Source organism: Platalea leucorodia (genome assembly GCF_965183815.1).
Source record: "Platalea leucorodia genome assembly, chromosome: 19".
Taxonomy (NCBI): domain Eukaryota; kingdom Metazoa; phylum Chordata; class Aves; order Pelecaniformes; family Threskiornithidae; genus Platalea; species Platalea leucorodia.
In genome coordinates this window covers 2135065-2163041 of record NC_138841.1, presented here as the reverse complement: position 1 = coordinate 2163041, position 27977 = coordinate 2135065, and the positions used below count along the sequence as shown (strand labels likewise).

Sequence of the window (27977 nt, the reverse complement as noted above, 5' to 3'; positions counted from 1 at the left end):
GGGGGTAGGGGAGGCGGGAGGGGTGGGGGGGGAGGCGAGGCAAGCCAAGCCCGGCCGCCGGGGGCGCGCCGTTCCCTCCGGGAGGGCGGAGAGGTCGGGAGCGGCAGCCTGGCAGGGGCCGAGTGTCCCCCGGGGTGGGGAGAGGATAGCGGAACGGACCCGGAGGACATGGAGGGAGAAGGGGCCCCTTCGTGGCGGGGTGCCGGCGGGCTGATCCGCGAACTGTGCCGCTCCTTCGGCCACTACAACCGGCACCTGGCGCGGCTGCAGCACAACCTCCGAGAGACCAAGAAGTTCTTCCGCGACGTCAAGTACTCCCAGGGGCACCCCTTCGCTTCGGCGGCGACTGGCGAGGGCCTCCCCACCGGGGCTGGGGATGGGGCCCCCCGGGACGGCCCCGCACCCGGCGGTGAGAGAGGGACGGGGAGGTCGGGCAGGGCCTGCGGCGGGCGGGGAGGCCTGTGTTTAGAGGGTGTGGGGGGGAAATGGGAGCGGGCTGTGGGGATAAACGGGGGTGCGGGGGGCTGTGGGGTGAGCTGTGGGCAGCGAGGGGTGGCCGGGGCTTGGGAGGCGGTGGGGGGGGCCATGGGGAGGGAAGGGGGGCTGCTGGGGGGCTGGAGGGTCTGTAATGGGGGGCTGTGGGTGCATATGGAGAGCTGGGATGCCTTGGGGGGTTTGTGGGGTGAAGGGAGCAGGCCGGGGGTGATGGGGGCTGTTGGGGGAGATGGACTCCTCTACCTATTTTCCCCAGGTGGGCTGGGAGCTGCAGGGTGGGGGTTAGGAAGATGCAGCACCTGGGGAGTGGGTGTTTTGTGGGGTTGGTGTGCCTCGTGTGTGTCGTGGGAATAGTGCCAGGCTTCACTCATCACTTTTATCCTCATCCATCACTGTTGACAAACATCGCTGCTGGTGGGAGCCCTCCTGCCACGTGCAGAACTTCGTCTTTCCATAAGACTGTCTTGTGAGAAGAGTTTAGCGTGACATTAAATATATATAAAGATCTTCTTTATTCATGTCCAAATGGCTCATGAGTCATCTGTTGGCTACTTGTCCGAGATGCTTGTCCACGCTTGTCTTATGCTTACGATTCTGATTTGAAAATTGAAGTGGTGTTGAGGTCTTCTGTTGGTCTGTGTAAAAAAAGTAGTGTTCCATATAAACTGTCAGAATAGAAGTGAATAGTTGTGTAAAAATGTGGTGTCTCTGTTTGTTTACATCTTTCTGTGACTTCCAAAAAGTAGGAACTGGTTGGTTTCACTCATTTTCTGTGGATCTCAATGCTGTTTGAATGGTAGCGCTCCACTGGAGTTGCTCTTCTGTTTGGTTACTTCTTGTAAAACATTGCTAGCATTTAATTGCATCTCTGAAAGTCTCCTTATAGGGCTTTGTAGATGTGGATACCTCATTAGTTAAATATTACCGACACAGGGTACAGATTTCACCAAATACCCTGCCTGTTGTTTCTAATACAGAGCGCTTATAACCTCCTTTTTTTTTTTTTTCAAATACCTACCTTGACCCAGTTTGACTTTACTGCCAAATGTGTTACCAACTGGCCCTTAAGTATCAGGGCTTCAAGGAGAGGCTGACTGCTTTAGAGCTTGTTCATGCGAACAGTAATGACAGTGTAGGCTCTTGGTTCAGGATTTCAGGCTGCAGAGGTTGTATAACATTTACTGTTCTTAAAAATAAAACTTACATCAGTAGCTTTCAAACTGGTGAAGCGGTGACATGTTTCAGGTGGGGCACAGATCGGGTTAATAAACCTGCTCCATGTTAGAGGGTGGGAAGTCTTGAGGGGAGTGTGGAAAGAGGAAGGGGAGAGGATGAAGAGCAGGACTTAGTAAAATAATGGAGGCTGGCAATTTTCTTAAATGAGTCAACTGCAAAATAACTGTGAACCAATGATGGTTATTTTTTTAAGCAATGGGAAGGTACAAGGCTTTGCCCAAAACCCAGAGCCTTGGTGTTCCTTATTACCTTTGTGCCTGAATAATCACCTTTGGACAGAGCTTCTTGTTTCTGTAAAATTTTAGTTGTATTGTACATTTCCAGTGCTCTCTGAAACTTAGTGGCTGGTAATGAAGCTTTTTTCCCCTGTCTAACGTGGGGAGGTTATTTTAAGTGTCAGAGGGTTTAAGGAGCACAGTTCTCGCTGACTTCAGAACCACTTTTGCCTGGAATCTGCCCTACGGATGGTGTCAAAGTGAGAGGAATTTTAACCAAGGCGTTCTGCAGACTTTTTGCAGTGCTCTGCAGTGTGCTGAGGCGTGAATGCGAAGGTGTTGTGAAATACAAAGGAACTGGGAAGCGAAATGGACAGAATGCTTACTGCCTGTGGTTGAAGTGGAAAAATAAACTGTGAAAGTAAATTTAGATGCCTTGGAAACAAAACAAATGTGAAGGGGTTTGCTTTTGAGACACCTGTGAAACTAGTGTAACAACATAAAAGGTAACTGCCCTTCGAATCGACACAACTCAAGCAACCTAAAGCACAGCCTGGGTTACCCTGTCCAAAACCAGACCTAAGTATCTGCTAAGCTGAGTAGTAGCCACTGACCTTTCAGGTAAGCTGGGTCAGTCAGGGCTGGGTACTTGAAGGAGCAAATGTGTACTTACTTTTACATTCCACGCTCCTCTGCTTAGGAGGATGACAGGCAATATTCATCAATAAAGGATTGTCATTGTCCAAATGTTCCCTCTGTGGCCTTAGTACCAGGGCTGACTTGCTCCTCATAGTAAGAGAAGTAAAATAAATTCAAGGGAAAAAATAATTGCCTTCCAGCTACCATTTACGAGGGGAGGGAGAAAGTCTGGTTTGCACTGTCTGCGTTTCTGAAGCATTCAACAAAATATTGTCTGTTCTTTGGGTCTGCTTTGTCATGAATAGGCTTTTAAGAATGATTTGTTAAAGTACTATGTGTGCTGCTTTTGGCTGGGATGGTTCATTTTCTTCACAGTGGCCAGCATGGGGCTCTGATTTGGCTTTGTGCTGGAAACGGTGCTGAGGACGCCGGGATGCTGCAGTTCCTGCTGAGCAGGGCTGACACGGAGCCAAGGCCTTTTCTGCTCCTCACCCACCCCAGCAGCGAGCAGGCTGGGGGGCACAAGAGGCTGGGACAGCCGAGCCCGACTGGCCACAGGGCTATCCCATGCCGTATGGCGTCATGCTCGGCATAGAAAGCCGGGGGAAGGAGAAGGAAGGGGGGACGTTCAGAGCGATGGCGTTTGTCTTCCCCAGTCTCCGTTACGCGCGATGGAGCCCTGCTCTCCTGGAGATGGCTGAGCACCTGCCTGCCCATGGGAAGCAGTGAACTTTTCTGGCGTGCGTGGCTTTTGCGCTCCCTATTAACCTGTCTTTCTCTCAACCCACAAGTTTTCTCACTTTTACCCTTCCGATTCTCTCCCCCATCCCAGCAAGCGGCTGGTGGGGCTGTTGCTGGCTGGAGTTAAACCAGACACTATGACAATCCTGTAGCTTTAGCCTGCACAGGTCTGACAGCTTTTTATTCTTGGTGCTGTTAGCTAGTGTGTTTTGTACTGACTTTCTGTAAAAAGAAAATCTTAATTAGGGACTCAGTAGCAGATTTTACTAAAATATGTAAAGGTACTAAGAAAAAACCCCAGCAACCCTGCTTTCTACTAATTGTAGTTGTTTTCTTCATTCTGTGCTTGAAATAACTTGAGCCCTTTGACCTAGGAATCTAATTTTTTTCTGCTATTTCTTTTGTCTTATTTCAGAAGTTTCTGTAAACTGAGCTGTTCTTGTGCAAGAAGACACAAGCTGCTCTTGTGCAGACATCCATAGCATCTCCAGAGTTGGGTCAGCAGCTGTGGTGTTATCTTAATGAGTGTGTGCTGGGGGAAAGCCCTGGGCTTGGTAGCCTAATGACTCCGTATGTAAGTGGATTTCATAGGGGGTGAATGTATTAACCAGGGAGTTTGGAAGAGTTTTTGTCTCAATGCTATATTGACCAAGGGTGTGTATCTGGTTAAAATGTGACTGCTCTGCCTGTGTTGCTGTGATCCTCAAAAGGCTAGGACTCCTCTTGTGCTGTTAGGTATGTCAACATAAGATGGGGTTTAAGACTAGATAATGTGTGGAGAGGTGGTTGGGGAGGGTACTTGTGAAATAACTCCTCAGATAGATGGGAGGAGGCACTTGCTAACAACCTTCAAGTTAAGCAGAAGATGAAGCTTGCCTCTGCAGACCATGGAGGCTGCTGATGTTATAACAGCCACGCCGGTAGGAACTGCTTATGTTGGTATATTGATGAGTTGCATGTGTTCTCCTGGAGTTAACACCACCGTGCTGACAGATGTGTGGTGGAGTGGAACTAAAACTTGGTTTGTATAACTGAGTGTGTTAATCATAAGTCTCATAGTAGTCAAAGCACCCTGCAAGTCCTTGCCAGCACCACAGAAATGTAAGGATTTCTATGAAAGGTATCAGTATTTGCAAGAAGTATGAGGGTCTGGCCTTATTTAGGCACTGTTGTCTGCATGTATTATTGAAAATGGAAGAGAAAGACAAGTGAGACTGGCAGTGTAGTTGGCCTTCCTTGAAAAGGGGATGAGTAAATGCTCAGGGCTTCTATAGATATCATAAATTCATCCTAAGATTCTTGTGCCAAGTGTTTGACTGAATTTTGAGATGAGTCTTGGTGAGAGACGTCCTTGTTCTTGGACAGGCCTCCTTTCATCAAAAGGAGCTTAATAGGATGCACGCGCTTAAGGACTCCCCCCGCAGCCATTTTTTTTTTTAAGTATTTATCACATGTCTCCCAATGATACGGTATATGGATACAGTGTGTAGCACCACCTAAAATCTTTGGCAAAAGTCCTTTCACGAACAGGAGCTGCTCGCATAGAGTATCGCTACATCCCTTCAGTAAGCAAGTTCTAAATCTGCTTTTTGTTAGGTACCACAGGAGGTCATATTCTTCCCAACTTGAATTCATGTTCAGATTAGTGGCATCACCTATGAAGTGCTGTATGAGTGTTTTTACCCAGGGTCTTATTCTGATGTGCAGAAATAGTAATACTTCTTCTGCAATGCAGAATATGAGCAGTAGCTCCATCGCTGTGCGATTTGCTTCAGGTTTGAGACCTCGAGGTCACTGTAAGATACCCCGTGACAGATATGCGCAGGGTTGAAACCACTGCCACGACTTGGGCGCCTTGATGGTGCGCTGGGTTAGTTGTGATATGGCTGAATCCTGCTTTTGGTGCTGGTTCTGTGTTTGTGCTTCACATACGTGGAATATCGCTGTGTGACATAATGTTAAATGTAACGGCTTCGTTACTGATACCGCTTGTAGTAAACTTGTTGAATAAGTGCTGATCACAGGGAGGTTGTGTGCATGAAAAGAGGAAAGGTGTTTTAAAGATGTAGTATTTATATAGCTGTTCCATGCTTCAATAATTTCAGCTAAGTTGCTGTATTTCAATCATTTGTGCTGGCATTAAGTACTTGTAACTACAGAGGCCGCCCAGAATGAGGAGAGGATGCAATCTGCCCCTTCTTTTCTTTTCAAAAGCCTGTGCGGAGAAGGCTTCACGGCCTGTACAATGCCTTCTGAATTGCTTTTTTCGTGCTTGGTAGCTGAAGAGCGAGCCTGAATTCCAGTTGAAGTTTCAATAGGTGTAACCAGATCAAAGAAATTCTTTGTTGTAGATGAAGGCTTAAATGTGCTGTTTCTGTGTTTTTGCTGATTTTTATCTTTTGTGAGCTGCTAGCCAGATTCTGCCCTTCAGTCACTTGATGTGGCCACTCGCTATGGTTGTGGAGCTTGAAAGGCTTGTTTAAGAAACGGTTATGAAGAGTCATACTTCAAGAAGTGATATCTCCCATAACGTTTTCCAGACTGTTGGTTTCTGGGGCTCAGTGTCTGGGGCCGCGTGGGGCAGAGGTGCGGGAGAGGGGCTTGCTGAGGCACGGGGAGGGCTCCCCCGTAGTGTTGTGGGGGGTGGAAGGCCTCCTCTGGTGGTGAGAACTCCTCCAGCAGTCCTATTTCCAGACTGTGGATTTGAAGGAAAGGTAAATCTTAGGCAGGATATTAAAGAAGCCTTAAACTGGGTCTAAGACACAACCAACTATGTGTGGTGTTGCTCCTGATTTGAATGATTTTAATTAAAATAGAGGAATGGAATGCTATCAGAATGAGGACTAGAATAGCTGTTGTATGTTATGTTTAATTTGGGTAGTAGTGTTGAGGAATATCTTGGTATAGGAGAGTATCTTGTTTTCTTGGGACTTGAGATGCTGAAACAATTTTGGATGCCAGAACATGACTCATTAAAAGAATTTTAATAGCCCTGGTGAAACAGGACCTTCCCCTACAAAATCCCTGCTGGTGCTTCTCTGCTGTGTTGTATTTGAGTCTATCTTTGAACAGTCGTTCTCGTCAGTTTGCCTGATATCAGGGCAATTATACTGGTTTATAGCTTTCAGGTTTGGCAGTTCTTTTGGGGGCTGGTGTCTCCATTTGCCATTTCATTCTTGGGTGCCATCTGCCTTCAGCTCTGGGAACACGGGCTAGCTCTCTGGCTGCGGTGGAACACTAGCTGTTTTGTACTCACGGGGCTTGTGCTGAAGTGCAGCAGATGGGGAATTTGTTTGTATCTGCTTTTTGTACTACCAGAATTCTTCTGTTGCTATGCATAAGGTAACGCAAAGCTTCTTAGACTTCAGCTTAGATGACTGAGCGTGGGAAAAGCTGTATTTAGGACTTGTAAAAGAATACAGAAGCTAAATTCAGTACTGAGACTGAGAATTAATGTAGTAAGGCAAATGCAAGTTGTTGCGGCATCATGGACTAAGAATTCAAACCAGGGTTAGTGGGATGGTACAACTGATGCTTCAGGTGGAAGATGGGTAAGGAGAGTGATTACAGGGAGTCCTGCTACTCTGAAGAAGATACAGATGTTGAGTAATTTCCTTTTGCAGCTTAAATGTTGTTCTTAAAATTGATAAGGATATCTGGCAAACTGTGCCTATTTAGTTCAACTGTATAGCTTAGGAAAGATGTGTACTGTTAGCACGGTCAAAGGAGTAAAGCTGTTTCTTATTGTCTTTTAGACTGCACTAGGAATCGTCTGGCTGCTCGCAAAGAGTGTCTTCCCTTGGGCTCATCTCTACCCAGGCTGGTGAAAGCGTGACAGTTTCTTTCGATGCTGTGATTCTATTTCTGTCATAGGGAATTGCTGGCAGAGGCTATTAGTTCTGCTACCATGTCTCAAGCAAACTTGGTCTTGTCATCTGCTTTGTGTAGAGAAGCAATTTTGCAAGAATGCCTTTCCTTGAGGCTAGAAAGGAGGTTTTGCTGCTTTAACATCAATGATCCTAGGCTTTGGTCGACAAGCTTGTGCAATAATACTCTTGGGATTTGGTAGATGCAAAGTATTTGACATTTTTAAGTGCGTGGGTGGAACTGTCACCGATTCATAGTTGATTGAATTTGATATGCGACAGGAATGTTCTGTACCACCAAGCCATCAAAACTTGGGAATAGTTAGCCTTAGCGACCCATTGGGCCTCCTTGAACTCTAGAGCAAGGCGAAACACTGTTCCAACCCAAGGCAAAATTAGCCCTTTGGCTGTTTCAACCTTGACAACTGTTTCCTCTTGAATTTCAAGGCCTACCGTTAGTCTTCCACTAACCTGCTGAAGAGAGCTCTGTGTAAACACTTTCCAGTGAAATAGGTGGGGAGAGCAGTAACAAATTGTCTTAATGGCTTTGGGAGGATCAACCTGCTGTGGACCTCTGTTGGTGCAGTAGAAGTGCTGAATTGCTGACACTAGTTTCAGGATACATAAGCAAATTCTTGGTGCTGTGTGGGTTTCTTGGCGGGCTGTGGGGCAGCAATGTCTGAACTTTTGCGTTCCACTGGCTTAAATACAAGACTTATTGTTCGGCCAACCTGTTCTAATGCAGTCTGTCCTCAATTTTAGGGCAGAACTTCATTTCCTTCCCTCGCCATGAGGAAGAGCATCTCCAGCGGACTGTGAGCTGGCACCCTTGCCTTCTGATTCTTGGCCAGAACTGTAATGCCAAATGCCAGTTACTCAACATACTGCTGGGTGAGAAGCTGCTCCCTACCACCAAAATCAGCAACGAGGAGAATTGTAAGAGGCGACGGATCCGTTTCACGCATGGGACACAAACACGGATTAGCCTAGCGCTGCCTGAGCAGTATGAACTGGTCCATATGATGGCAGCCCACCGAGGGCATTGGGACACGATACCAGAGGAGGACTTAGAAATTCATGGGGACAGCGAAGATCCTGCTCACCAGATAGCGGAGCTGGAGGTCATGCTGCCATACTCACTACTAAAGGTAACTAGGCGTCCATGTACCATCGTTGTAGTGAACTTAATGTAACATTTATAGTCCCTAATAAAGCTAGTGGTGTAAACTCTCAAGCATAGGATTTTTTTTTTTTAATTAAATAGAAGCTGGAAGTCTGGTGTTAGGATTTTAATTGAACATCACTGTGCTTGTGTGCTTTTGTTTCAATGTTGACTCTTAGCGTTACGATTCCTCTGTAATGTTTCCATTCACCTCAGAAGCCAACCTTACTCAGACGTAACTCCAAGTGTCTTCTAAAATTTGACTCCAGTTTCAAGGTCATTCAGTCTTAGCTTTGCTGTCTGATAGTAGCTAAAGCTGTTGTACAAGGATATGTACTGTTTTATCTCTTTCCTGAAGAGCTTGTTGTCAGGAAAGAAGCTTCTTAATTCCAACATCTGATAAAGTGACCTGACTTCATTTGAGAGGGTGGCTTTTTACATATCTGTGGTGCCCATGGAAATCAGAGGTGTTAAGAACAAGAAGGTGGGAGTCTGTTCTCAGTGCTGTTTCTAACGTTGTCAGTGTCTTCCTTTGACTCCCTTTTTACTTTTCCATAAAACGCGTTCCTGTCCTGCGAGTGTTGCAGTTTGGTGTTTAGCATGTATCTGTAAAGGTGAGGGTTGTATTTCATAGCTTTTTATAGCTTCCATAAGCTTTCATTGCATTTTCATATCTTACGTTGAGCCTTTGTTATTGCAGTATAATACTTCTGAAGCATTGTGTTTGGCAGTTGAATATCTGGAATAGATAATTAATTCTTAAATATAAATTGCTTAAGTGCAAAGAATATGACCTGTTGTCACTTGAGTAAGAGTGTGAAGTTTATAGTTGAACAATAAAATAGCAAGGTAATTTTTTTCTGGACATATGAATCAAGACATGATTGTAAATAGGCAGAAAATGAAGGCCTAGTCTATCTTCATCAGTTTGAAATAATGTTTTACAAACCCGGTCTGTAGCTAAATTTAAGCCTATCCTAACGAGATCAGCCGAGGCAATGCTATGTTGTAGTGCGGTCGTGGCATCCAGTATCTGCTGATAGAGAACAGAAGTGTCATGTTTGTATAAACTGTATGTGAGGCATCCAGTGCTTTCCCAAAGAGCACCAGATCAGCTGCTGGCGCTGCAAAGTAAATGCCTGTTCTGCATCTTCTGCTTGTGAAATCCTGCCTTGCTATGCATAAAAGAGAATACTCTTTTATGCTTTACATTTATTTTACTTGGTTACGTTTTTATATGGACCAGTTTAGACACACTGCAGTTTAGACACTGCAGTTTACAGCCCTCTTTCAGATTTCTCGTGTGAGTGACAAAGCTCTCTCTGTCTGGCTTTGGTTATATTTAGGACACTTAGATGAAAACAGCTACTCAGATTAATTTGAAAAGGGTTGGTGCAATAAAAAGCTCTTCCAATAGAAGGAGAGGGAGGGTGAATCACAGCTAGCTTCAGATTGATTCAAAGGACTCCTTACATGAATTCAAGGGGCTAAAGGAAGAACAAGATTTTTTTAAGGCTGACAGGAGAACATAATGCATTTTAGCAGGTAATTGGGCTGGGGATAGCTCCCTGTTAAATTAGAGGAGCCTGACCTCCTGGTGAGAGACCTGTGGTTTTTTCCATCCTCCTAGCTAATGTCCGTTCTCCAGCTCTGCTCAGCATACAGCAAGACAATAAAGTTTCTTAATATCTGCTAGTCATGGACGCTACTTCTCTAACTAGTGGGATATGTATCTGGAGCAATAATGGATGAGGTTTTTTGGACACTATCCAAAGTTGCATGTCTGCAGAACTACTCTGAAGGAACTTCTGCTTTTTCTTAACTTGTGAAGCAAAACTAGGAGTCTAATAACAATTGCGTCCTTGATGATGACATGCTACTCAGTACAGATCTTAAGGAGTTAGATTTGCCTGGGAACCACATAATCTGGAAGAGCTCAACACTTTTTGGGCAGAGGGGGAGGGAAATCAATCCGAATTTTACCCCGTCTGTTACCCAGAATCTCTGTATTTTCATCTGTTTGTTTTTCTCCCAGTAGCAGAGTGCTTATAAGTAGTACTGTGTTTCATGATAACCTTACATTCTAGATATTCAAACACCTTACTAGCGTTTGAAGAAACATTTGCGGGTCCTTATCGCGGACTGGAACTGTCACCGGAGCTGAGACTTTGGTTTGTGGATTTCTGTTTGAAATCCTTCGTTCCCCTCGCGAGGACACTTCCCTGCCAGTCGGCTGCCGTCAAAGGAGCTGTCAGTCACTTCAGGGCCTGGGGAATGCTGTGCAGCTTTTCAGGCCTAAGCACCTCTTGCCAAGAGACTTAATTGCACAGCCTGGCTTGGGCACCTAGATTACATGCTGCTGTTTTGTGCAGGCACTTAGTGCTGAATCATGCTTCTTGGTGCAGATACTTGTTTGCTAAATCCAAACTCATTAGCCATTACTCCAGTAAAGAAAGGCTAAGTTATTTGTAAGTTAACAGTATCCAAATATTAACTAAACTGCTTTTTTTACTTGGAGATAAATTCAATGCAAGTGTAGAACATACCACTTTTTAATATCGAATGGCCAGTGGAGCACCCTGAGTTTTTCTTTAGCCTGATATCCAGGATGGGACCATGCTTGCTTTTCTGTGGTACTTCAGGGGGTCTTAATCAAAACTTGTTTCACAGAAAAGGGGGTGAGGAGGAGGGAGCCAAAAACTTCATTTGCATGGGTCGGCTGCTGTGAGAACGCTACCTTGTGCTAATAGGTATGTGAACGTAGTTATTTTTAAACGTAAAATGTCAGGGAAGGAAAAACTTCGGCAAAGCTGCTCTATTCCTTGGGGATCGCTGTACGCAGGAATGCATCTAGGTCATGGGGAATAATCCATCTAGCCAGACAGATTATTAGATTTATAGTGGGAGTAAACAGTTGGCTCTTTCCCTAAATCTTATCAGTTATGCCTGGAAGCTGAAATGGACTTCTCTGAAGTATTGGTTTTCATCTGGGTGGTACAGCTGACGGGGAGGAGGGTAACAGGGCTGAAAGCTTCCTTTTTCATGCCGTTGTCTTGCTGTGTGCTTCATGCGACTTTGAGTCTCGGGCTGAAAGGTTTTAGCTAGGGCTTGTAGGGAAAGAAAAATTTTCAGCTGCTCTGACAAAGCTGGAAAATGAATGAAGAAATACAAGATGGTTCTATGAGCTCTAACAGAAGAATTTAATTAGTTTGGGTCTATTGTTGCAGTTCTTCAGGTACTATAGCAGTGATTCAGGTCGTATGAATTAGTAGTTGTTACAAGTAGTACAGAATGTGGTTAAGTACCTTTTGGGTGGTTATTTTTATGTACATTCTGCTTAAAACTTGGAAGAACGTGCCCTGCTCTCCTTCTTGAGAGTATTTTTAATGTGTTTGGTTGTGGTGTTCATACAGAAAACTGAAAAGCTTTCACGTTGGCTGAGCCGCTCTTCCTTCCACGTAGCATCAGTTTACTTTGGGCTGCGCTGAGGTGTTCCTGCCGTGTACCAGCACCAAATACCCGAAGTCGTCTTCCTCTTTCCCTTTACGCTGGCATAACTGAGGGTAGACGATACTGAAAATGCCAGCACCATGAAATTATTCTTTCACACATGTGAAACTTGTTCTCTATTTCTAGTTTTGCTGGCTTAGGGATATCTTTTACAGGGGGGAAGAGTTCATGATCAGAAAAAGAGCATTGCTTCTCAGACTGTTTTGTGAGTGTGTACACCTCGCGGGCTTTCTTGGGCTGGCCCGTCCAGCAAAAGTAAAATGAAATTCCTTGATGAAGCGGGGTTCAGAGTCATTGCACAAACCCAAAGCAATTATGGCCTGTAAAGGACAGCAGTGTTCGCTGGAGACCAGAGGTATAGTTCAGTTTTCTTACCTGGGATTCTCTCTAGATTAGAGTTACTGAACTTCTGACTCAGATCCCCATGGAAACAGAATAAACTGGCAAGATTTCAGAAAAATTGGGAGGAAATGTGTGTAAAAAAAAAAAAAAGTTCTAAGTAGAATCTAGGGGTATATATGTGCCTCAGATTAATAGGGAGGCAATGAAAGTAGATCACATATGTAATAAACGCGGTAACTGTCAGACTTCAGTGATTCACAGACTATTCTTGGAAGGCAGAGTATTCAAATTGACTTAGAAAAAGACTGAGCTGGGCCTTCAAGCATAATCTGCTTGGTAGGAGTTTGGGTAAAAATCTGACTAAATTGGGTTAGCTTCTCAGCATCTCAGTTAACTAAACAAACAGTGATTAAACTGCCCGAAGCCTAGCAAAATAGGACAAGGCCCTCTTGGGATGTAGCAAATAAATGCTTAACTGATTGGGAAATGAAGAATTACCTGTGGACTTAGTAAAATGTCACACTTCAGTGGTCCCTGAATGCATTTAGTGAGACTTCACTTGTCTTATTGTAGGTCAAGACCTGCTTGATCCTTGATTTTAATTTTTGTTCTGGGATATGGGATGCAGTGGTCATCCTGGCATTGCAGGTCTGAATCCATAGATGGGTATGTAGTGTGTCTGCATGGTATTCTCTTTAAACTGTATTTTTTGTATTACTGTTGACAGCACCTGTGCATCATATTTTGAGTGGAAGAGCTGTAACTCTGATACTTGTGTACCTGATGTTCAGATTGCTAAGTGGGAAGCTTTGATATTTTAAAAAGGACTGTTTAGTTACAGAAAACATGAATGAAGTTACTTGACAGCAATTTCGTGCTTACAGCTCTGTCGGAAGTCTTCGAGTGTGTTCATAGCGGTGTGGCCTTGTGAGAACCAGCTTAAAAATTTCAGGAATCCAGTGTGAGTCATAGGCATTCCCCATATAGGAAGAATTGATCCCTAATAGTATGAAGCTGCATAGACAGTGCTTAAACTTCTGTAGGACATCTAAAGAAAAAAAAAGGAGGGGGATCAAGAAATGTTGGTAATGCTCTTTGGAAAAACCTGAGAGGCCTCTCTGGAAACAGCAGGAGCAGTTGCTCATGCTGTATTGGGTTGTCTGTGTTGGTTTTCTCCCTGTCTCCTAGAGACAGCACTGGCTTCCTCCTTTGTTTACAGTCGCTGGCGTGAGTCACCCGTCCTGGTGAGTATTGCGGCACTGCGCATCCCGTTCTGCTCAGCCTCCTGTGCATCGGGCAGGTCTGAGTTCAGCGCCGGGGAGCCCCGTGGCAGTAATGACTTCCTCTTAGCTCCAAGAGCAGCTGGGAGAGGTGGTCAAGTCTTTAATTTTTCTGGCGGAGAAAAATGACTGAAGAATTCTTAATTATCACCCCCTGTTACGAGTTGGGAAGATGGCACTTAAATTATGTCTTCAGTTCAAAGCCTTTGACGTTTTCTTTCCTTATTTTAGTAGAACGATATATGCAATTCTAACGCTGTTCTCTCGTATCCAAAGTCAGCCTTGTCTCCTTCCTTGGAAGGGAAGGAAGCAGGTTTCAGAACTGGCCCTTTTCAGTAGGGTTAGTAAGAAGTGGTGTCAGCAGGAGTGTATGACCAAAGCAGTGAAACTCTGTGCAGTAAGAAAATAAGTAAATAAATTACATCTCTTGGGTTTTGGTTGGATTTGAAGAAAGTCATAACTAAGCTTGCCACAGCCATCTGTTCCTCCTTGCCTGTTTTTTGGCTGTGAACTCTTTGGAATTGGTTATCGTGCTGCCTTTGTCTTGGCAGTCGTGGCTGGTGTAGTGCTTTCTGCTGTTGGAAGCTACGCTGAAAACTGACAGCATGAACATCTCAAATTGCTGCAGATCTGGTAAACATCAATGGGAGGTTGAGCGCATCTCCTGGGAGAGGTGGTTGCAAAATGGGGCAGCTATAAGCTAAAGAATAACAGCTATTCTGCGGTAGCACTTACCTGGGAAACTTGTTCTAAGTTTTGTTTTGAACTAGGCTAAAACTCAAAGGCACTTGGTACAAAATCAGAGTTTTGGAGTCAGTGGGCACTAATCCGTGTCTGGCTGCATCCCTGCGAGAGGGCTGTCATCAGCCCTGCCGGTAGGCTGTGTACTAAAGCATGGTGCGCTATGGGAGGCTCCAAAACTGTTCTAAAGGGTTTGAATGTTTCTGGTTTTGCACTGTGTGAATGAATTACAGTGCATTTTTGCATGTGTCGGTTCTTAAAAGGATCTGTACAAACCTTTTTTTTTTTTTTACTTCCTCACTTGCTAGGAAGTGGATGTTGTGGTAGCACCATGTCGTGGATTCCAGTCTGCTGAAGCCACCTTGGGAGAGTATGTGAACCAAGTCTTGCCTGTTGTCATCTTTGCCATCAGCGAGGCTGAACTGTCTTCATCAGATGAGAATGAACTGCGTGAAATCAAAGAGAAATTCTCTTTGCCCATTTTCTTCTTCAAAGTGCCAGAGTTGGGGGTTGAGCTGATCTCGCCCAAAAAAACTGACCATGAAAAGTCCTCCCTTTACTGCCAGCTGATGGACTTGGAGTACCTGAGTACCAACCACTGCAGCTGCGGGGCGCCCGGTCCTGACGCTGATGCCCAAAGCATGCTGGTGGAGCAGTTTGAGAAGCTCCGTCTCCTAAGCACTTTTTCCAGGCAGGTGCTTCAGAAGCATCTCGTGGAAGCAGCTACCAGTTTAAATGAGGTGCACTGCCGCTGCCTGAACATCTTCATCAATCAGGCTTTCGACATGCAGCGGGACCTGCAAATCACTCCCAAGAGGCTGGAGTATACCCGCAAGAAGGAGAATGAGCTGTATGAGTCTCTGATGAACATTGCCAACCGCAAACAAGAGGAGATGAAGGACATGATCATAGAGACTCTTAGCAATATGAAAGAGGAGCTCTTGGAGGATGCTGCTAATATGGAATTCAAAGGTAACTACTGGCGGGAGAGTAACGGGAACGAAGAGGTTCGGGGCTTTAAAGGAGAGTGGCAGAGTAATATTTGCCATCTGCTAAGGGACGGTTGAATGGCAGTCTATACAGGTGACTTTGCAAGAAAATTCAGAACTAATACACAAAGGATTTTTCTGTAGTCTCTCCTGGGTGAAAAGCACTGTCCTTAAATGGGAAGCCTGAACATATTAAGTCTTGATTTCTTAAGAATAAGACATTTTCCTCCAGAGCTTGGTGGACAGTTCAGGGTTAGGGTATTTTACTTCTCTGCTGTAATTCCTGATTCTGCCAAAGAAGAAAAGAACTCTCTCAACTTTGCCTCAGTGGTCGTGTTGAGATTTGGGAATAAATCTGTCCTAAGAAAAAAAAGCTGCTTGAGTTTTAGCAGTGAAGGCTTGATTTGTACTTTCTGCTTGGTTTCTTTGAGAGAGGTTTGCATAAGACTTTTGGGTATAGAACCTCCTAAAGTGAAATCCTTCTGGGTAGGTAAGGTTTTCATTTTAAAAAAAAATCAACACAACATATTGTGCTCCTGAGGCCTACGCTTGGCATTTAGTGTGTGTTTTGGGGAAATGTGAGAATTCTCACTATATCTTCTAGTACCAGGACTTCCAGGAACACACAAGCTGGAAGCATACAGAATGATGTGTAAACTGCGAAGGGTGAGCGGCTATCCAGATTTTGTCTGCAGAAATACATGGTCTGTCATAAACATCAAAGTGAAATTTGCAGGCTGATACTCCACAGCGCTCTCCTCCTCTGCTTGCTAAGCAGAGGTTTACCATAACAATCATTTCTGTTCTAAGGAAATGCAGTTCACCGAGCTGATGGGGAAAGATTTTTCTATTTAAAAAAAAAATCAGAAACAACTCTATAGGTTTAGAAGAAAGTGGTTTTTTGTGAATTGAGTGCTCTTCGGAGGCATGAGAGGTGAAAACTCTCAATGTTTTGTTTGTCTTGACTTACTTCCTCCCAGTTTCAAACTGGAGTGTTATCTCCTGGGACAAAGAGGAGAAATGATGGATTATGTTTAATCCTGCAGGTTAGGATCTGGATCTTTTTGCTTCTGCAGGTGGGAAATGGATAAGATCTTTTCTGTTTCTTGAAATGTTTGCTTTGGTGTGCCCATGCAAAATGTTGTCCTCATAAAGAGCTTGTTATAATTGCAACATTCACCTATTTGCATGCTGCAAAAAACCCCAACAAACTCGCATATGCTAAGGGTATAGTGAGTGTGTTAATTCCACCCGTTCAGGGCTGCTATTGCTCCGTTATCAGGACGGGTAATAATTCCTGTGCTCTGTCTGTCCCACTCTTTACAGAGTTGGAGCACTGTAGTGCCCGAGTTCAGGATTCTGTACGTGCAGGAGTATGTTTAGGGGCAGCACAAGCTAAAACATCTGCAGTAAATGTGCGTATATGTTTATATAATTTACAAATATCACTTATGAGTACTTAAAGTGTAGAATCTTGTTGGCTATCATTATTTGAAGTAATATGCTAAAAGGAGGAAGATGTTATTTTGAGGAGCTAATGCCATCTGCCGATCACTGGATTTGTTTTAAGTAGGCTGGATTGTTGTTGGCCAAACTCCAGAGTCAAGGTCTTCAGCTCCTGGTAGTAATGTAGAACTGCTCAGAGTGGTTACAGTGCGTGAGCAGTGATTGCTCACTCTTTGTTTAAAAATACCACGTGGTAATCAACCTTTTCAAGGTACCAGGAAAAAAATTTCATGTAACCGGCGTGTCTGTTAAATCACTTTCCTCATAACATTCAACATCCAGCAGTGCTTACGGGTTGCAGCGTGGCCTGGAAGAATTTCCTGATCTGCACTACTTTAGATAGAAAGACAGCTTTGTGCTTCTGCCCTGTAATTTTTGAGATGATAGTTGACTTGTCATCACTGTACGACTGTAAACCTGTAGTAGCTGCAGAATGCTTGTATAGAGTCTATCAGGTGTTAGAATTGAGTATCCTGTGAATTCAAGCACCAGTGAAGGGAAGAGAATATTTTCCACCTTGGTCAGATGTGATTTTTAGCTTCCCTGAAACTGGAGTACCAGATGCGCATTCCTGGAGCTGCTCTAATGCTTTAGTACTTCCTATCACAGAACACCAAATTACTCAAAATCTGTAGGATTGGTTTGGGGACCTCTGTAAAAACTGGCATTGTAGCATTAGACACACAGACTGGCAAAAATCTAATCCTTTGCAATAGCCAGTATATGTGTCCTTCTGTTGCTCCTGGGTTTCTTTGTATGACTTAGAAACACTGTTGGCCTCAGGTTATGTCGTCTGGGTCTAAAGTAATGAAGCTCGGAAGGAGCAAAATAGCAAAAGAGCGTTTGGAGCAGCAGCTGGCTGGAGTGGGGCTGCGCTGTGGCTCCTTTGCAAGACACTCAAAGCAGCTCGCAGTAGCGCTTGGTGCAGCAGTGATATGTTGAGTACAAAAGATGTCTCTCTTCTTTCCTGCAGATATCATCATTCCTGAGAATGGGGAACCTGTTAGTTCCAAGGACATAAAATGTTGCATTAAGCAAATTCAGGAACTGATTATTTCTCGTTTAAACCAAGCAGTTGCCAACAAGTTAATTAGTTCAGTGGACTATCTGCGAGAGAGCTTTGTAGGGACTCTGGAGAGATGTCTGAAGAGCCTGGAGGAGTCTTGGGAGGTTTCAGTACATCCCGCACGGAGTTTGGAGAAGTCAAAGGATGTTTCTGTACACATCACAAGCAATTATCTCAAACAGGTATGGCGGCTTAAATGGCTGTCTAGAATATTCTTAATTGTCTTTATCCTGATCCAGCCAGGGTGGTAGGAGACTGAGGTGCTCGGTGAAATTAGAGGAACACAGCTCTGGAGTACGTGGGTCTGGTGTCACTAAGGGAGCTGCTAAAACTGGGGAAGAGTCACTTAAAGGCCTATACCTTTCCTAAATCTGTATATAGCAGTCGGATTAGAGCCTAGAAACACCTATGAGCTTAATACAATAAATGAATTGAACCAAGTGAATCATGGAGTATTCCATACAGTGTCCATTTTCTCATTTTCAGAGGGTCTAGCAAATTTTATAGTGACTATAGCTTCCAAAGTTCCCATACTTCCATCTTTCCCCTGCTTTCCAGATACTAAATGCAGCCTATCATGTTGAAGTCACTTTCCACTCTGGCTCAACAGTAACCAGGATGCTGTGGGAACAGATCAAACAGGTATGAGCGTCTTTGTCATTTATTTCTAGTACGTGTCACTGGATAGTGAAATGTTTTTGGGGCAAAGAATAATGTGAATACTCACAGCTGCTCTCTAAATTTCGACTCTGGGCACATGCATTGGAAAGCTGTTGCTTCCCCACTCAGCACTAAGGCTCTGTGTGTAGTTTATTCCCGGGAATGCTAATATTTAATTTAAAGCAAATACCTCTTTAGTGTTTTCTTTCTCTTCTGAGACAGCAAAGGAAATGATGATCAGCATTTTGAAACTCTCGCTGTTTATGTTTTGGGTAACTGGTTGTTTATTTGGGTTTGGGGGTTTCTTGTGGTTTTTTTTTGTTTGTTTGTTTTGCAGTGTATCTTGATTCAGGTCAATTCACTCTGCTCCCTCCAGAGCAGACCAGATTTCCTCAGGTCTTTTTGTTTTAAATTTCTGTCTGTTAAAGCATTCATCTTTCTGAAGTTCCTGCTCTGAGCTGTTGATGACCTTTACTGCCTTCTCCCTCTTGAGATTCCTTGTATAGATGGGTGAGAGGAACATGAGTTTTTCCCAAATAGGTGCAGTGCAGACTGCATGGTAACAAACCTTCAGATTCCTCCTTCAGCCTGGGCGAAGGAGCCAGACTGGGTGTGCAGCCGCTGGATTTCTGTGGCTTCTAATAAAGGGTAGGGCAGGGCATCTTAATCACCCAGCAATTTAAGGGAAGTGGTGCGTACCGACACCCAGATTTCCGCACCTTGACAGCCTGTCCGTCCAGCAAAAAGCTGCTTCACTGCAGCTTTCACCAGTTTAGGAAGATCTCTCTTCCCGAGTCCCTGGGTTACTGCTTACGCTGCCCGTTCTTTCAGCCTACAAGCTGCACCACAGCTGTGTGGTTTGCCAAGTGGTGGCTGTCCGGCTACGTACGCTCTTGGTCAGACACGAAAGGATGGTTGGCTCGTAGGAATGAACTGAGCAGATATTCAGAAAAATCAAATCTCTTATTTAGTGTGCGTGTACAACAATATTGTGATCGGTACCTCTAAATCGTTAGCAGTTACTGTAAGGTAATTATTTAGTCCAGTTCTACGTGCAGATGACTGCATTATTACAAGGTATTGAAGCAGTCCGAGTAAATTGACTGACCCTTTGCTTTTTTGTGCTAGTGCCTTAATTCTGTTTCCCATTTCACTAGATAATCCAGCGGATTACATGGGTCAGCCCCCCTGCCATCACCAGTGACTGGAAGAGGAAAGTTGCTCAGGATGCTATCGAGAGCCTCAGTGCGTCCAAGTTAGCCAAGAGCATTTGCAGCCAGTTCCGGACCAGGCTAAACAGTTCCCATGAGGCTTTTGCAGCTTCTCTGCGACAGGTGAGTGTGCGGAGCTGTTAAGAAGAGGGTCTTGTTTTGTACGTTGCCACTTATGGAAAGAGGATTTTTAATTAGAGATAGCTAAAAGAGCAGCTCATGCAGTTCATGCTGCCGTTCTGTAGGTAGAGGGGGCAGAGCTGATGCGAGCACCCTAATACAAGGTCCTGTTTCTAAACTAGGCTTGCTTTAAGTAGGATCTCTACTCAGTTGTGCAAGGACCCTCAACCTCATGACACTAGGGCTTCAAACCAGGCAGGATCACAGCGTATATGTGATCTCTTGTAGTTAGAAGATGGCCATTCTGGCAGGCTGGAGAAGACAGAAGACCTGTGGCTGAAGGTGCGGAAGGATCATGCTCCTCGGCTAGCACGACTCTCGCTGGAGAGCAGGTCCCTCCAGGATGTGCTGTTACATGGTGAGCACGGCGGTTGATGTTCTCTGTATTATCTTCTGCTCCCTCCTTCCAAAGCAGTCAGTGGGTGTAAAGGAGTAGGAGGGGTGTTTTGCTTTTCACTCAACCACTTCAGCAAGCCTCCATCTGACACATACAGAGTACCTTGAATTGTGCAGCTGTTGGCCCATGAAAAGCTCTGGGCTGCCAGCCTGATAGTGTATGGGAAGAAATAAACATGTTTTAATGTCTAACTAAGTGGCTGTTGTGCCTTACAGGCAAACCAAAGTTGGGCCGTGAGCTGGGCCGAGGACAGTATGGCGTGGTCTATCTGTGTGACAGCTGGGGAGGGCATTTCCCATGTGCACTGAAATCTGTTGTTCCTCCAGATGAGAAGCACTGGAATGACCTTGCACTTGAGTTTCACTATATGAGGTGCGTATCGTAAGCCCTTTTCTCATTCCACATGGATCTCCTTGACTTCACTGCTCCAAACAAACGCTATTTGCATTTGCATAGGCAGAACCTTGCTTGCTATAGTTCTGCCCTGCGATCAGTGACTTGACCTCCTGAAATGCTAAGCTGCCATTTCTAGCAAAGGCAAGACAGCTTGCCAGTGCCACTGCAAAAATATAACAGGCACCGAACGGTAGGCAGACATGCTCCTTCCTGTCTTAATCTGATTCTCTGGTGTCTATGCTGTTCAAATGCTTGCTATTTTGCAGAGTAAATTAGAATTAATAGAATATGATAGCAAACAGTTCTCCCCTGATTTGTGGTGTTGAATCATCCCTCCTTTCCCAATCTGTCTTTGTCCTGTCTGAATTCACACAAGAAAATGATGGGCCTGCACTGCAGAAAACAGCTTGTTTTTAGTAAACAGCTGCAGGTAGGTGCTGCAGTACAGACAGCTGAAATTAAATACAGTATTTCTTTGGTACTATAACCTTTAATAAGCTTTCTTGAGTTTAATTGGATCAGACAGCTGTACATTGCTATGGTCCTTAGAACTGTGGGGTGCTGTGAATTTTTACTGTGCGGCACATGATATACGTGTATCTTACTATTGTGCTCAAGCTGCAGCCTTTGGGCATTTTTTCTTTACACGGTGAGGCTTGGCCTGGGGTGGAGGGAAGGATCTAAAAATAACCAACTTTCTGTGCTGACTTTCTCTAGGTCTCTGCAGACACACGAGCGGCTCGTCCATCTCCATGGTTCTGTGATAGATTATGGCTACGGAGGAGGCTCCAGCATTGCCGTCTTGCTGATAATGGAACGGTTGCACAGAGACCTCTATACAGGACTAAAGGTAACAACTATCTGTGTGTATGTATATACGTTTTTAATATATACATTAAAAAATCCATACCTAAATATCTATTAATAATGTAAAACAAAGCTAGAATTGTTTAATTTTCAGTGTCTTTGGCAAATAAGAGTAAGCAAAAGTAACTTCTGCTTGTAGGAATTAAATCTGTGTGTGTTTATTCTTCAGGCTGGGCTGGAATTAGAAACACGATTACAGATTGCCTTGGATGTAGTTGAAGGAATCCGTTATCTTCACAGTCAGGGACTTGTGCACCGGGATATCAAACTTAAAAATGTCTTGGTAAGGAAAACTTTTGTATCTGGCTAATCCTGAAGTTTCACGAGGCCCTTTTAGTGGGAGGGAGGAGCATAATGCAAGTGAAGTAATAGCTTTCTTCATACAGGATCTTTTAACTTGTGGTGGTGGTAGCCACAACAAGCCTTGCAGTGAGGTTTCCCTAACTCATTTTCAGGCAGAAAGCCTAGGGAAAAGGGAGCAGTAGAGCGACTTCTCTTGAAGGTAGAGAGCTTGAGCTACAAGTAGGACTTCCAGTTCCCAGTTCTATGAAACCCCAGCCACACCCTCTATGTAGAAGACAAGTGAAGGCGTGTCTTGTTACTGAGCTTAACTAGGTAAATGTCCAGGAGCAGCCAAGTAATCAGAGAAGCTTACTTAAGAACAAATGCCCAACCCTTCAAACATAAACAGAGTTTAAAAACCTTAATATTAATGCAATACTAACACTGAGAGGTATGGTTATCAGCTGCCTGTGTGTGAATTCTCCCACAGCTTGACAAAAAGAATCGAGCCAAAATCACTGACTTGGGGTTCTGCAAACCAGAAGCCATGATGTCTGGCAGTATTGTAGGCACACCCATTCATATGGCTCCTGAGCTCTTCACAGGTATGCTTCTTGATCGAATCCACTGCTGTCTCTGGCTTGAATTTTGAAGGCCAATACTTTGAATTAATATCTCAACTTGATTATGAGGGAAAAATAATTAAAATAAATCGGAAGACTACCTGCTTACAATGCATAGTATGTATTTTTTCCTTTATTTTAAGTCTCAGTCTTAAATCTTTGTTTACGTGAAAGAGAACTGTGGGATTCATAAGCTTTGCTGAAGTGATTAATACTCTTGCAACTGGGAAGTTAAAATATTAGTTATTAGGAAGCTGGAAATATTTGGCTTTCATAGGCAAATACTTCAGAAAGGATCCCCTGGTTTTGGTATAGATAGCAAGTAAGGAATTTCCAAGCTGTTACTAACATGTGGAGTGTGTTCAAATTCACGATGCGTTGTGCTTCTGGCAGAGAGCTTCTGGCTCTCAACTTTTTTCCCTGTGCAAGCATCTTACAGCAGCACTTAGAGGCCCATACCACGCTCACCAGAATCCTTTTGGTCTGAGGCGCTGTCCCTGCTTTGACAAAATCACAATCAAATTGAAGCACCCTATTTGCGTCCATCAGACTCCCGGGCTAGCAGCAGAGCCAAACAGAGCTGACAGTCTTACAGATGCGGTGGTGAGGTCTGAAATACACCTGAGCACCTGTACCTGCGGTGGTCCATGAGCCTCAGCTTGGGAACTGCTGGTACAGGTTAGGTGTATAAATCCTCTGAGAATGGAAGGTCTTCACTTCTATCCCTCCACCTTTGGCAATGACTCCTGATGTGCGACCAGGCTTCATACACGTCTTGCCTTCTGGCAACGAAGTTGTGATTTTAATTGGAGGAAGTGGAACAGACATTAGTTCTCAGACTGCTCGGTTTCCAGTGAAGATATTTGCCCTGCTGATCAAATGTATTTTTGTCACAGGAAAGTACGATAACTCAGTGGATGTTTATGCATTTGGCATTCTGTTTTGGTACATTTGTTCGGGACACGTGAAGCTACCAGAGGCTTTTGAGAGATGTGCAAGCAAAGATCACCTTTGGAACAATGTTAGAAGAGGTATGAACGGCTTATTTTGAACTCTATTGGTTGATAACTTATGCCTGAGTAAAATTTGAGAGGAGATTAGGAAATCCATTTTTATCCTCTTGGAACTGAAAGGTAAAAATACAAGTTGTCTTGCTTCATTGACAGTCTAAAGAGTAATGCTTATCTAGTTAAACTTGGATGTATTCTACTGAAAGCCTAAAATTAGCAGGGAATGAAAAAAAAGGCTTTTGGTTAACCGCCTCCTTGCCATAGTGTCATAGGAGCTGTGCTAGCACACAGCTTAAACCGTGTGAAGTCGTACAACAGTTAGGACGTAAACCAGATCGCAGAACCAGCCAAGCGTGATCCCCTAAAGAATGTTTAATCCCTTGCAATTTCTGGAGGCTGTGGGGATCTGTACATTCAAGTGCTTAATATGCAGCATGCTGGGGAAGCTGTCACTGGATGTTGAGCAAAACACACTGATAGTTTTTCCCCCAAATAGAAACTTATTCTTATGCCTGTGTAGGTTTAGTGTAGTTCTGTGTTTAGTGGTAGCTTAATCCTTCATGCTGTGTCATGGTATCAGAATGCTTTACTACTTTGTGTCCTTAGTTCCTCTCCACATAATCTCTCCCCTTCTCATGTGAAAAAGATTAACTCAGATGAGTGTCTTGTATTTGGTCAGAAGGCTGCACTCGCTGCTTGTTCTCATGGTGAACTTGCTCCCAAAGGCACCGTTGCGAGTGGATGGGGGGGACTTGTTTTCTTACAGAAGAGGATACTCATTTTGCTCCCGAATAGTTGTAAAGAGGAGGCTCCAGTGAAACTAAATGTGTTGGCCATCCTCTGGAAGTGTGCACGACCTCCTGAGCGACTTCAGCAATGTTCCCAAGGATGTCTCAGTGGCGTTGCTGAAATGTCAGCTTTCATCAAGAGCGTTAGACCCCAGACAGTCCACTCTGGTCACTTCAGCCTGCACCAAAGTAATGAGCATCAGACGAAGTTTCTCTCAGATTTGAAGTGTACTGGTGGTAACCGGGTCCCTCTCCATTTTCCAGGAGTTCGGCCGGAGCGTCTTCCGGTGTTTGATGAGGAATGCTGGCAGCTGATGGAAGCCTGCTGGGACGGAGACTCCTCCCAGCGCCCTCTCTTGGGGATTGTTCAACCTATGCTGCAGGGGATCATGGACAGGCTCTGCAAGTCAAGCTCTGAGCACCCAAATAAAGGGTTGGATGACTCTACTTGAAAAGGAAACACAGAAGAATTTTTAATTGTGAGAGAATTCTGAACCCCTAACTCTGCAGATGGCTTCTTCAGATGTAGCTCTTTGTGGCTAACATGAGTGGGACAGGTAATAGCAACCAGAAGATTGCTCATAGAGGTGAGACCTTGGGGATGTTCCATCTTGAATAGCGGCCAGAGAAATCTCCCCGGTACACCCCATTGATGCTAGTTACCCCGCTGCAGCTTTTATTATGGAGTTGTGCAAATAAGATAGAAAATCCACGCCCTTGAACTGAAAGGGATTTTTGCCAATCCCACACAAATACCAATCAAAGAAAAGCATCTTGTGTGTTCCAGGTAGCGTCTGTGTTGCTAGGAGTTGGTCACGACAGTCTTTACTCAGTAAAGTAAAAACGCTTCCCATTAACTGATGGTCCTAGGTGGCCTTCGGTCCACACGTAACTATCCCAATCACTTATCGATTGGCACCAGCTACAGTGCAGTCGGAGAGGAAAGAGAAAGCAGAGGCTCTAGGCTAGAAAGTGTTTAGAAGCTGAGAGCATCTCTCTGTATTAGCTTCTTGCAACACTCAAAATGTTTACATTGACAGGAGCGAGGCTTCCATGTTTTACCTAAGGGGGTTTATCTACTGTTCCACTGCAGTGCAAATACCCCAAGTTATAAGCTATTTCTCTCTCTTACGTACCCTTCACCTCTTACTTACGTAAACAAGCTCTTTTCTGGTAGTTTTGATTCATAATAGTTATTTGAATGTCTGAAGAAACCTGACCTTTCTTTTACAGTCTTCTGGTAAAATGGAAGACTGCTCAGAGATTACATATTGTAATACCGAAACAAAGTCATTACAACTAATGACTGTCCATGGGGAAGATGCCAATTAATTTTAATTAAATTTGGTTTTTGAATTGGTTGTAAAGGCAATGACAGTTTTAAATTGTGCTAACTGTGACAGACATATTTTTTTAAAAATAAGGTTTCTTCAGCTTTTTTAAAGTCACATGCTTGGTGAGAGCATACTCGAGGGAAAACAGGTCATTCATTCTTCTTCAGTAGCTGTGTGTTGTGGCTGTGTCCGTTCATCTGATCGTTTCACTCTGGGATATCTAATTTGGCTCTGTTGAAAAGAATAAAAAATGGGGGGGAGGGGAATCCTTCGCAAGGAAGGTGTGGGCTGGGGTGGTCCTGCTGCCCTTCCCAAGAGGGCTGCTTTTGAAAATCGTAGCCTTGCCCTTTGCCTTTTGCATTTCTTGGGCAAGATTGGCTCATCTTAATGTAACATACCTGCGGGGTGGAGGCTTGACTAGAAAACGCACCTCGTTGGCTACATGAGGAAATACTGAGTTGGCAAGTTCTCCCTGGGTTTACTGTTCCTCCCAGCTGCAGGGGATGAGCACGCAATGGCTTTGTTTCCCAGGAAAGCTAGCATGCTGCATCCAAAGTAGTGTAGGCATGTGGAATTACTGCATCTTGTTGCTGGAATTTATCGGCTAGTATACAGCAAAATTAAAACCGGTAGTCTGCCTGTTAAACAGCTTGAACAAAGGAAAGGGATACATAACCCTGCAGTATTAGTTTAGTTTAAATCTTCCCTTCTTTGTGCAATAAACAGAATTAATGCTTTTTTTATATATATAAAAAAAGACTTTTTTTTTTACTTACCTGCACATGTGGGCGTTTTCCTGGTCTGCGATGGCATTGACAGCATGGTTCTGCACAGATACGGCCTCGCCAGCTGCGCCAGCTGAGAGCGCAGCGACCAAGAACCCCGTGCGCAGAGGAACAAATACTTTTCCGAAGTAGAATTGTTAGGCGTTTCACTGCCTTGGTGCACACTCATGCCACCGATGACACTAACAGTATTAACTCTGTTCTACTGTGCGTGGTGGTTATAACCTTATTTAAAACTAGGAGAGTCAAGGTCAGTCTCTGGCAATTAATAGAGGTAGCTTGTGTAAATAATAAATGTATGAATAAAATTTAAACCTCTGTATATGCAATTCCAGAAATGTCTTGTATAGCTTCTCCTGTGTAGCCATCTCCAGACACTTACCTGATGCCTTTTTATTGTTGTTTGTAGCTGCCTTGACGTCGTTTCCATTTGGTTTGTCTTTTTGCATGTGCGGCATTGTAGATCTGCAGGTTTTCCCAAACTCGGTACAGCTGCTTCTCTGCATTTTTTCTTTCCGTTGGGTATAAAGTCTGCCTGACTGAACTTGTTTGGAGAGATTTCACACACCCTGTTTATCTTTAAAACTAGTGTTCTCCCCCCCGCCCCATTAGAGAAAGGAAAACAAGGTGAATAATTACTTCATTAAGATTAGAGAGACTGTAAATTGAAAGTGGTACCGAACTCAAACACCTCTGAGCCTGGTGCAGCGAGGCTAAGCTGGGCGGGTACTCGTCTCCCAGATAAGGCTACCTTTATCACCTCAATCTCCTGAAGGCGTTTGTTACAGTTATGTTTTAATGTTATGGTCTAAAAGGGTACTTGGAACTTGTGCGTTGTACAACGTGCCACACGTAACCAGGTGCTGGACTGGCTTCTGCTGTGTACGGACACACACCAGCAGCGGTCCAGTAACGGGATCATTGCCGCTTAAACCAGTTAAATCCCCGAGGCTGAGGCTGACTTCTGCGAACAGCGAGGGGTAAACCTCCCCTCTCCCTTCCCCTAGCTCTGAAGTGGAGATCAGGCCTCAACTGATTTTTGGACAAAAGCTTTGTTTACAAAGGCGTGAGGTTTACACGCTGCTGTGGCCGAGGTGGCTCTGCGAGAGGAGTCGCTAGGTCATTGCGAGGTTCAAGTACAGCCCCGGAGGTGCCAGGAGCTCGCTCTCCCCAGTTGTAAGCCTTTCTTTCACACTACACTTAATGGGATGAACTGGGAGAAAACGCACCCACACTATGCAGGCTGAGGAATGGTCCGGAGCGATGCTGCTGTCGCTGGATCTCGCTGGCGGAGCAGAGGGCTGCAGGACACCCACTGCGTGTCTTGAAGCACCAGATACTCTGCTTCATTCGGAGGGTTCTCACACTAAAAGCCTTGTTTTGGGACTGAAAAGCAGATGTGCTCAGCTGGAGGGGGCCAGCTGGGATCTGGTGTGGGATCTGGGGAAGGGGAGAGCAGCCCCCGCCCTCCCTGGCCCTGCTCATTTGAGCTTAAATAAGTTACACACGGAATTCTTCTTTTTCCCTTTTTCTTCTTTTTCCCTTTTTTCTTCTTTTTCCCTTTTTCTTCTTTTTCCCTTTTTCTTCTTTTTCCCTTTTTCTTCTTTTTCCCTTTTTCTTCTTTTTCCCTTTTTCTTCTTTTTCCCTTTTTCTTCT

The 27977-nt window shown here is 44.5% G+C and overlaps 1 protein-coding gene across 1 annotated transcript; it reads left to right on the top strand.

Annotated features, from left to right (window-relative positions):
• The first annotated feature begins 31 nt into the window (after window positions 1-31).
• DSTYK (dual serine/threonine and tyrosine protein kinase) lies at window positions 32-27977 on the top strand. Its single transcript, XM_082330475.1, has 13 exons — window positions 32-409; window positions 7955-8340; window positions 14536-15199; window positions 17696-17970; window positions 18347-18430; window positions 19606-19782; window positions 20068-20197; window positions 20452-20608; window positions 21350-21482; window positions 21669-21782; window positions 22272-22386; window positions 23301-23435; window positions 24467-27977. The coding sequence occupies exons 1-13, from the start codon at window positions 169-171 to the stop codon at window positions 24652-24654; spliced, it is 2799 nt and encodes a 932-aa protein (XP_082186601.1). The 5' UTR covers window positions 32-168; the 3' UTR covers window positions 24655-27977.

What these genes read in the sequence shown, in the direction of transcription:
- DSTYK (XM_082330475.1), top strand. Translation starts at nt 169, where the DNA reads ATGGAGGGAGAAGGGGCCCCTTCGTGGCGGGGTGCCGGCGGGCTGATC. An exon ending in TGCTAATATGGAATTCAAAG is followed by an intron (nt 15,200 to 17,695) that starts GTAACTACTGGC and finishes TCTTTCCTGCAG; the next exon opens with ATATCATCATTCCTGAGAAT. An exon ending in TGTGGGAACAGATCAAACAG is followed by an intron (nt 18,431 to 19,605) that starts GTATGAGCGTCT and finishes CCATTTCACTAG; the next exon opens with ATAATCCAGCGGATTACATG.